The sequence below is a fragment of the Oncorhynchus tshawytscha genome, linkage group LG16, assembly GCF_018296145.1.
Source record: "Oncorhynchus tshawytscha isolate Ot180627B linkage group LG16, Otsh_v2.0, whole genome shotgun sequence".
NCBI classification, from domain to species: domain Eukaryota; kingdom Metazoa; phylum Chordata; class Actinopteri; order Salmoniformes; family Salmonidae; genus Oncorhynchus; species Oncorhynchus tshawytscha.
In genome coordinates this window covers 38727455-38738207 of record NC_056444.1, presented here as the reverse complement: position 1 = coordinate 38738207, position 10753 = coordinate 38727455, and the positions used below count along the sequence as shown (strand labels likewise).

General features: G+C 41.0%; 1 protein-coding gene across 1 annotated transcript; it reads right to left on the bottom strand.

The window, feature by feature from the left end:
• Window positions 1-252: 252 nt before the first annotated feature.
• On the bottom strand, window positions 253-8525 carry LOC112215632 (sonic hedgehog protein A). Its single transcript, XM_024374821.2, has 3 exons — window positions 7906-8525; window positions 3754-4015; window positions 253-1876 (listed from the first exon to the last, which is right to left on the bottom strand). The coding sequence occupies exons 1-3, from the start codon at window positions 8215-8217 to the stop codon at window positions 1182-1184; spliced, it is 1269 nt and encodes a 422-aa protein (XP_024230589.1). The 5' UTR covers window positions 8218-8525; the 3' UTR covers window positions 253-1181.
• Window positions 8526-10753: the final 2228 nt, after the last annotated feature.

Sequence of the window (10753 nt, the reverse complement as noted above, 5' to 3'; positions counted from 1 at the left end):
TCAGAAAAAATTCAACGTAATTCATAGCTATATAGAACTATTCCATGGGTTGAGTCAAATGCGCTTAACTGGAATTGTATAAATGCATTGGTGTCAGAATGAGATTTGCTCCAAAGTTATGCAATTGAAGCAGCATTTCGAATTCTTGATTTGAGTAGAACTAATATTCATTTCATTTTGATAGTCTTTAGGTTCTCTTATGGACCCAGAATGTCAATTTACAAGAGCTACTGGAAAAAAACATGTAACAACTGCAGGTTTGAATATTTTCTTTATCTCATTTTGTAATAAACATATAAATAATAAACTCTAGACATTTTTGACACATCGCCCTGTTATGAAAGTTAACTTGAACGCTATTATATACTATCCAAACTGTGCATCTGCCGCATGTTATTTCTATAAAACTATTTCCCTATTACAAAATATGAAAAGAAAAATACATTTTAGTACATTTACATGAGTTACTTTTTTAATTTATTCAACGAAACGTTTTGTTCTGTACTACTTAAACTGTTACTGAATTGTCAGAATGTGCATTTCAAATTTTCTAAAAGAAAAATTGAAAAAAGAAATACAACAAAAGCTGAGGAAATAATTATACGAGGCAGAATATCTGTCCCAATCTGACAATTTAAATGAAACGTTTCCAAAATAATACAATTCTTAATAAACAAAACAAGATTTCCAAGACTTTTCCCAACTATTTAAATTAAAATATATTCTCGTATCTAACACTATTTCAAATAACGAAATGTGATTCGGTAACGATCTGTCAAAATCAAATTTACAATTCTGTGTATAAAAATATAATTTATGGACCCCCACGAAGTTTGTTTATCCCCAAAATATATCAGTCAGTTGCACATAATATGCACAGAACATTGCAACCTGTCAAGAAGTTTTCTCCTTTTAACATGGTCTTCTTTTTCTTTGTGGTTTACTTGGAGATATACAAAAATAGATTCTGCACAATTTTGCTGGTCACACCGTTTTAGGATCCATCCGTGTGATACCAGCCAGTTCACATGAGAATAAATTATTCAAAGAAAACTTTTAAGGCTCCATTCATTCTTTAAAAGGGACACACATGTACAAGTCACTGAAATAAATATCCCAACTTCGCTGGGGGCTTTGTATTTTTCATTCCACTATTGTTTATTGTCTTATTTTGCTTTGCTTCAACTTGAGTTTATTGACATCCCCAGTGGGTGAAGCGCGTGGCTATCCAAGAGGCACGTTCCTAATTGATATAGAATTTTGGAGTACCAGTGCACTCCGTCCTCGTGTAAGGTGGCGTTGGGCATGGAGTAGTCTTTCGGGGATAGCAACGAGGACAGCCAGTAGCTCAGTCTGACAGGTGCAAACGCCCAATGCGCTAGATTGTGGTCTTCAATTACCGCGTAACATGACGCAAGCACCTGATCAACAACGATGGTTCCTTGAACAGTCACGGGCGCAAAGGACCCCTCGTGCTCCTCCATGTAAATCCGTCCCACGGTGACCGACTTCAGTTGGTTATGCAAATCATCAAAGACAACCACCTTTTGTCCAGGTTTGACTTCGCTCGCAAATACTGCTGACATGCTGTGGAGATCATCCGTTGAGTTGTTGACCACGAAGAGGAGATGTGCAGCAGTAAGGGTAATTTTCTGAGCCGGTTCTTTAGTCTCTATCACATAAAATACTCGTCTAGTTGACGAGTCCTGGTCCATGAACATGATGAAGTCGCTGTATGCGAGGTCCCCATTACTGTTGGCACCTAGCACTTTGTCGCCAACTCTGAGGTCTTTCACTGCCTTCCTGCTTCCATCTTTGAGAGTCACCGAAGCAGTGCCTGGGAAGCAGCCGCCTGATTTGGCAGCAACTGAGTTTTCTGTTGAAATAAAATATTGTATTAGTGATGGTGAATATGATTGTAAAAATACAGTATATCCATATACTAGGCTATTTTATCTCCCCGTGAAAGCAGGACACGTTTTGGGCTCACCACTGTGGAACGTATGCCGCCTATAGCGCATGTGCCTACAGGTCGATGAATGAACCACTGTCAAATATACGCTTTATTGGCTATATCCACACGTTTTAAAGAAAAGAGGAATGACAATTCTGATGTTGGTCCATATCTCCCATTAAAACGAATTTGAACTTAACATCATAGAGATTGCATTGTATGTTCCCGCATATAAAACATGGTGCCATATGCTTTCATTTGGCATAATGTGAATGTGGAACTCCTTCACAAAAAAAAACGTATTGGGTGCTTCTCATTGTGTGAGATGAGAAAACCGAGAGCCCTGGCTCCTCTAACGTTGATTAAAAACCAATAAAGAGCTGACATTGTCATTCTAAATCAGCTTGTGGACAGAGCCACTCTTGGAAAAGAACATTTACGCCTTTCCCAGCTACTCTTCCCATATTTACTCAGGTGCAGAAACCTCTACGTGACAATTCACACACATAGCCTACTCAGAAAAAAAAACAAGAGCGCCGCAAACACTATTTACCCAGTGGAGCCACTTTTCCAAGCCTCTCAAGATGTAGATTTGAATTTAAATGAGGACCCAGACTCTAAATGCTTGCAGTCGACCAACATCAATGTCCCTTCTTTTTACCACTTCTCCCCTGCTTTGTTGTCAATCTTGATGACAATAATTCGGGTCTTGGGACTGGGAGAACTCTTCACATTCCGATCTCCAGGATCACAGTCAGTAAACACACACATCCACAGAATAGAACCGTCCCTCTCTGAATTTATGCATCTAATCTTCTTTTAAGATTCCGAGGCATGAAATAAGGTGACAATTGAAAACCAGATTTGCCCCTAACGAATTCAACGTTGGTAAGTCCAAAGCCCTTTGGTAAAGTCACATGACCCCTAATGACACGGACTATATGATCTCAACACGTGTGTGTTGCATTTTAAATATAAGATTTTCCATTCAATTCTAAACGAATATGCGTTCCACGGGTAGAATAGGCCTACGTTGATTTCCATAAGGTTTTTAGGAAAATCAAGAGATGATTTTAACCCAAAAGATTTGTCTAAAGTAGGCCTATTTTGGTCAAATTCATTAGGCTACACATTTTTGACGGCCAACACTGACGCAAACATAGGCCTAGAATAGATTATTTCGATCGACAAATAATACAAATCAACACATCTAAACATGTAATGTATTTAGTTAAACTCAAATGGCCTTCTATTGACGTGCAGTGATTTTGAATTCTATAGCCTATCAGTTGAATAATATGCAATGACATTTTATGAGTGTGGGAATATGTTTTGTGTAATAAATGGTCGTGGTTCCATCGAAGAGACAGTGTGGGGCGATATAAGATCATAAAATAGATTATATGCATTAACAATGAACAAGCAGCAAATACCCATATAAATAAGACAACTACTATGAAATACATATACATCTATATTTTAAATATGGATATGAAAGGATAAAAGACCACGACATAACGAGTGTTAATAACGAAAATAGCGAAAGGACACATTGTGTGGAATTCTGAACTAGAAGGGGGTTGCCTAACGAGATAGCATCAAATAAGATCATAGTTGTTTATTTCATCCCAATAATATATGTTAATTCATTATCTAGCTGGAGTAGACTATATTGTAAAAAAAAAAATGTATAATCAATATGAGGCGGGAAACGTTTTCACGTTTTCCAAGATATTGTATTCACATTCGTTTTTGATGTCAGTGATGGCTACCAACATCTTTTTGACTTGACACCCTACCTGCTTTGACAGAACAGTGGATGTGGGCCTTGGACTCGTAGTAGACCCAGTCGAACCCAGCCTCCACTGCTAGTCTGGACAGCGTGCCGTATTTGCTCTTGTCTCTATCGGAGGTCGTGATATCCACTGCCCTTCCCTCGTAGTGTAGCGACTCTTCGAAATGGTGCCCATCCTCGTCCCAGCCCTCGGTGACGCGGAGCTTTACCCCTGGCCACTGGTTCATGACAGAGATCGCCAGGGAGTTCAGCTTGTCTTTACATCTCTGGGGGAAGGGACATGAAACAGTCAGTCGTCTACTAAGATATATCAAATTCACTAATCATGCTCACCAGGTGCCAATACCCTCCTGTAGGCTATATCAGGCCTGGTTAGTAAGACGACAGTAGGCTCATATTTGATATATGATATTTAAGTGTTATGTTCCAGACAACGTATATTCATTCATTCATTGGCTCTTGATCTTAAACTTAATTCACAAGCCTGAAGGTATTGTGATTTTGTAGATGCATTATTGGTGGCCAAGGAACACACACCCCCACCTCCCTACTGGTTTAAGGATTACATAACACAAATCACTACCATTACATCTGGTGAAGCTGAATATTCCACACTGGTGATCTATTGGTCTAAATAGTGATGTGATTGGAAATATGCCTACATACAACAATGTGAATGGTTTGTTTGAATAAGCTTGAATATTCTGTGTGAAGAGCAGAGTCAGAGGGCACAATGTCAGATAGAGAAGCATGTGATAAAAAATTGATAAGGCATTGCATTCGCTTCACTGGCCTAAAACATATAGATTTGGTCCTTGGAAAGATGCGACCGCTCAATGGCCTATTTGTACTCTCTCCCAATATGCTACAACATGATAGACCCTGTCCAATAAAACAGAATGCTGGAATTAATGACATATTTGAAATTCATCGGAATTGAAAAAATATATATAACTCTATTGAAAGCAAGAGTCTTTAGTAAGACGTGTTTTATTTGAATAAATAACTGATATTGAGTATAATCTTCAGGAATAACTGAGTTATAAAACAGTTGTCTTATAATTGGAACGTTGCACTTCCTAACCTATCTAGGGACCCTTAGTGGAGATGCTTGGCCTTCTCCAGGACAACTCTTCTCGACACTTAACCAATATGTCAAATAAAAATCACAAAGAGTCTTTTCACCGCAACCAGAGGGAACGTTTCATTATTCTTGTCCCGCAAGTTCTTGGGACGTGACAGGACTACTCAACTGGAGGTGTTTTGGTTTTCTTCCCTAAAGGGCTAACTATCTGTATAGAGCAAGTAAGCCCCCCCACACACACACACACACACATCCCTAGCATGGGCCACCACTCTCCATCCTCTTTCGTTTGTTGGTAAGGATCCCCAAATGCTGGTCATATGGCTAGCCTACCAGTGATATCGCAATTAGCCTAACCTGTCTTTCCTGCGAGACGTTAAAACAAACCAACAATATACTCGCACTTGTAGCAGGCAGTGTGTAGAAAGAAAGGCAAAGGGACCATGCCAAAAACCCTTTCCTGCACATTCTGAGTAGGACTGCCGGAGCCAAGAGCCGTGAAGCCTAAACTATTTATTAATTCATTGGGTCGTGTGCCGCAAATCCAGCCAAATTCTGTTCAACCACCGTGAAGCCCAGCAGGATCCCTCCGCTGGCGCTTTGTCCTCAGACTAAAAGTTTTTCAACAAGCCTCGCCCGCAGTCTGCCTCTTAATCTTCTCACAAATGAATTGGTTAGAGGAAACACTTATCATGTACCTGTCAGTGCAAACAACCCGCTGGTCCGTCTCAATTTCGCTTCGTTTGTGGGGCTATATTCAGCTCCCATTAAGCTGTGCTCGCTACAGACGACCATGTGACGTTTTTATTCGCGACAGAAACGTCCGGGACTGTGCGCTAAAAATGTCTGTAAAGCGACGACCTCGTTAACTTTCCCCGAGACAAACTGTCTTTGTAGTTGTTAGGGGGCTGCTTGGTTAACCCGCTTACTCAAAATGAGTTGGAACAGCCAGGGGGACATCACGCTTTTATAGTCGTCATCACCTTAAATGGAGTATGATTTACATTAGGGAAAAACAACAGACAGACGTCTAATCTCCATTGAAATTGCACTTTGTTTAAACAATTGAGAGACTGAGCTCTATTCCAGCTAGGGATCCATCCCATAGTTTATAACTTCCAGTGCACCTGTGCACCCACAGTGCGTCAGCGCCTTCCCCAAGACAGCCCACTGGATTGACCTTTACGCACAACAACCATACAATATAGAAGATGGCAAACATATTCTAGATGCTAACCATTAGCTCTTCATATTATTCAGATACTACGTTTGTAGGCTGTAACTATCTCTCTAACTCATGTCGTGGTTGCAGGTGCATCTCGTCGTTAGGGCTACGCAGTGCGCCACTAAACAGCACATACTTTAAGTACTCAATACTTAATACATGTTTTGAACTTTGTTTATGCGTCCTCTTCTCATTGACTAAAGGTCATAAGTTCAAATGCTCCCGCATAATGTAGGCTGGATGTCAGGTCGTGTTAAATGAATGGAGGGAGGGGGCATATTCCCACGGGGATGTTTGTCTATGAGCCTCCTTTTGCCTTGCCTGGTCTATATCTACAGCAAATATGTAATATTTTAAATATTTCACCTTTCTATGAATTATAGTCTAGCACAAAGCATAAAACAGTGAGCTTATTTTGCTATTAATATGTTGTTGTTTTTGTAAATGGTTTGGCGCATTTTTTTATGCGGTGATAACATAATAGACCAACATACATCCACTACTTTCAGACCAATAAAGAAGGACGGTAGTAAATGGAGATGAAAGCGCACAGTGTGTCAAAAAGTGGAGTCTTTGGCACAATTCCCTGTTCAACCACATCTTTAACTGGCAGTGGCCGGAGGGCTATAGACAGAGTAGAAGGTTATATCTCTCACTCTAGCCTCCATTTGAAGTGTGATAACGTATAGGCTATATTAGAGGAAGGGAAGGGAAGGGAAGGGAGCGTTTAGAGATATGTTGAGACTGCACGCAGGGCAGGGTGAATATTTAATCTAAGCTCGTGCCCATGTCGCGGTATACGGTTCAGGGAGTCTGGCGCGCGCGCCTCCACCATCACACTCCTTCAGGTTCAGTGGCATTTTTAGGTGGCCGGACGGAAGTAATAGACGTTCTTATTAAAATAGTAATACAGCATTTGCAAAATACGTGCAACAGACACCCAATATAGGCTAACAGTTGGTGGAAATCAAGTAACCCCATAGGTGAGAGACACATGCTGCCCAGACTGCATTTCTGACCGATATTTTTATGGACAATGCATGCAAGATAGCCACCCAAAATCGTATAAAGAAATCACAGACAAGGATTCGACAGAGGGCAATCTGATTCACAGAAAGTACAATGCTTGTTTGCCACTAATGCTGCCTTTCCAAAACAAATGCATTACCGGAGGCGCATTCGGTGCAGCTTGCTATATCGTTGCACTAATTGGCCGCGTCCCAACCCATTTTTTAAGTAGTGATAGTGTTCAGAACATTCTCAAAGAAATGTCAATGTCTTCATGGGCCGATAAACACTATACTGATAAATGGTGAATAACAGTATGCAAAAAAATGTCTGAATGCGCCAACCATGCATACATAAGGCTACTGTTTTAGTCATATGCCAAATCAGATGACTGAAATTAAAGATTTAAAACGAGATAGTAATCTAGTAATCTAAATATTAAAGGTGCAATTGCGGAATATCCAAATGCTATAGTATTGCATAGACAACCGATGTGCGTCTGCACAAGGCCTTGATACAAATATAGATATGAGAGGACCACATAAATATTTCAAATGAACTGCCACAATCATGAAGGCCGAGTGTCCCACTGGTCTGCCAGCAGGCCTATGTCATGTCTCTGGTTTGATTATGAAAGCCTTACCCATGCAGGACCTAATCAAAAGTGCAATGCTCTGAGATTGAAAAGGAACCTTTTCACACATCTACTAAAAAACAAACAGATTTGAGACTTAAATATGTATATGAATTTGTTTGTGGTGCGCAATCTGCATCCAATGTGAAAGGTTATGTTACACAGTGTCCTAAAAGATGCGAGGCATTAAAACGGTTCAATTTACCTGAGTCATGAGCCGGTCCGCACCGGTGTTCTCTTCATCCTTAAAGATAATGTCAGTATTGTAATTGGGAGTCAGTTCTTTAAATCGCTCGGAGTTCCGCGTGATCTTCCCTTCGTATCTGCCACTGGCCCCTAGGGTCTTCTCCGCGACGTTTGGGATGAACTGTTTGTACGCAAGAGGTGTCAGCTTCTTCGGATGTCTTCTCCTACCGTAGCCCCTGCCCGGTCCACAGCCCATCCCAGAGGACACGGACAAGGACAAGCAGATCAACCCGACCAGAACGATTCTCGTCAACAGCAGCATTTCGTCCATAAAATCTAAATGACTCGGAGCCTCAGTGTGTTATCAACCAGCGGCCGTTTGTTTCTATATTTCTCCTCCCTCTCGCGCGGCTGCTTCCACAATGTCCTTGTCTCCTCCTCTAGTTCGTCTGTAGGCTACGGTGCCCCCCGATCACTACCGTGGCAGGTGCGGAAATGAACGCCTCTGCAAAATGATAACGGAACACATCGAAGGAGAGACGTTGCTGCTTGGGTAAAAAGTGAGAAAATTAACAACGGAATCTCTGCGCAGTCGAGCTACAGCCGCTTGTGCGAGCAGACCGCGTTTACTGCTATGTATTATAGCTCCGATCTATGGCAGGGGAGGGACCTGATTGGCTCGCCTAGACAAACCCATCTGATGTTATCACACAAAAGAGTAAAAAAAATCTTTAAAGATTTTTTCCACCTGAAGGGTGGGTTTAGGGGAGGGACTGCACTCCATGGGAAAACATAAATTACACCTTTTCTCTCTCTGTTCCTAAAACGATTCCCAGTTGAGGAAAAACCCAACTCGTAGCCTATAGGCTTATGTTGTTATGTTATGTGACTTAGTGTGGGTGATTCGAATGTTGTGTCTAGAATTATTAGAATTATTACTTAGGTACATATTGACTTCACACTCATGGGAAATAGCATGAAAATGTGTGCGCGCGCACGGATGCCCATGGACATGCATGTCTCTGACTCTGGGAGTTTTTCACTGTGTAAGAGTCTATATTAGAGCGTCTGGGTCGATAGGCTCCACGAATAACCCGAAAATTGTCAAAAAGTTGTACAATTAGTTAACCATATAGCCCTGTATTATTGCTTCTCGTATGTATCATTTACTCCGTGCGTAATCGCGCATTGGGAACGTTGGGAAAAATAATGGCTGAATCACGGATTGGAAATTAGACGGGTCAGGGGAAAAAAAGATGATACAGAATATAATTTAGGCTAAACTATGTCCAAATGTCAGTTGAATAAATAATTGGACTCGGGCATGATACCCGTTATACTAGTTTTAGTATTGTAGATCAATTTTCAGTCTGAACAGAAAGTAGCAGGACACATTGTGTTTCAGTCTGAGATTGCATCAAAAGAGTACATCCCATGGCCGTATATGATATGTCAGTAGATGTGAAAATCCTTGCGTTTATTTTCTTGCATAAAAATACATAAATATAAATGCGCATGACACTGCCATATACCATGGCGCACACATAGCCTATGTGGATGCATGTCACGCTTTAGCGCCACCGTCCAATTGTTCTATTAGATACAGCGTCGCATTGAAGCAAGCTTATTTGAAATGGACAAAACTGACCAATGACGTCTAACTCAAACTCTAATTGTATGTTAATGCTGCATGCGTAATGCGCGCTCTCGGTGCGCCTTTCCAAAATTCGCCAAAAGGTAATAAGTGGAACGCCACTTTCAAACCACGTGGACACACAAATTCTAACAGTAACAAAGACTTTTCTTTTACTTTGTCACACTTGTTAATACAAATGTTGAATTACATTTACATTGTTACAGTACACCTACGTTGTGTGGAAGAGTAGGCCTGTAAATACAGGTTCAGATTTTTTGCCTTAGATCTAGGGGAATTCCTTAGCAACAAACACTTTGAAAAAAAAATCCTATTTCACCCTTACTCCAAACTAGTAACATCCTAGTATGGAATAAAATTATGTTTAGGCCTATCTTAATAAATCCCCCAAAGTCAATGGAACCATAATCCAAAACATATGGATAAAATCAGACAGGCACAAAAGGGTGTCCTGGTTTGAATGATGTTTTGGGGGGCGACGACAACGACGACGACTTCGGGTGTTCTGAGGGTGTTATCCCAGGCCTCTCCTTCCTTCCAATCCTGGGCCATTGGTTATTGGAATTGGCTTGTCAAGTGTACACAAACGTGCTGCTGTCTGTTTGGGCCAGGGATCAGACCACAAAGCTTGTCCCCCAAAGTCCACTTCATTGACAGATTAAGCCATGGTAACCACTGTATTCACTGGTCCATAGCAGCAGGCGAGGTATGTGCGTTAATTGTCTTACTTTCTCTTGTCTTCACATGTTTGCAGGACCGCTCTCAAAGATGGTGGCTGTTTGTCTTGGGAGACATATTAATGCTCTGCTTCTGCTCCTCCATGGCCAAGCCTTTTTTTAGCAGGCCCCTTTGCAGATAATGATTTGTTGTCTTCCATTGGATGCTTCTAGAGATGACCAAAACTCCAGTGTTCATCGGTGACAATTTGATGCTGTATTGCAGACCATATCTGAGTTTCACATAGATGGTGCTCTTTTTAAATGGCTTTAATCACTATTTTATGGGTACATCTTAATGAAAGCCTTGTCTGTGATGTATCAATGAGTGAACCACTCTGGTCTGACACAATATAAAACATTGGGAGAGGCCTTGAAGATCTTGCCAGGATACTGCCATGGAGAATGACCACTGTAAAGGTAATATTATTTTCTTGCACTGATATATGTATATTACTACATACATAAGCAACACAGAAAGAATCCAAGGCTTGGTT

Bases quoted from the DNA above. Each gene is read 5' to 3' on its own strand.
- LOC112215632 (XM_024374821.2), bottom strand. From the start codon at position 8,217: ATGGACGAAATGCTGCTGTTGACGAGAATCGTTCTGGTCGGGTTGATC. The intron at 4,016-7,905 runs GTAAATTGAACC...CCCTTCCCCCAG, and splicing joins CGGACCGGCTCATGACTCAG to AGATGTAAAGACAAGCTGAA. The intron at 1,877-3,753 runs GTAGGGTGTCAA...TTATTTCAACAG, and splicing joins CCACTGTTCTGTCAAAGCAG to AAAACTCAGTTGCTGCCAAA.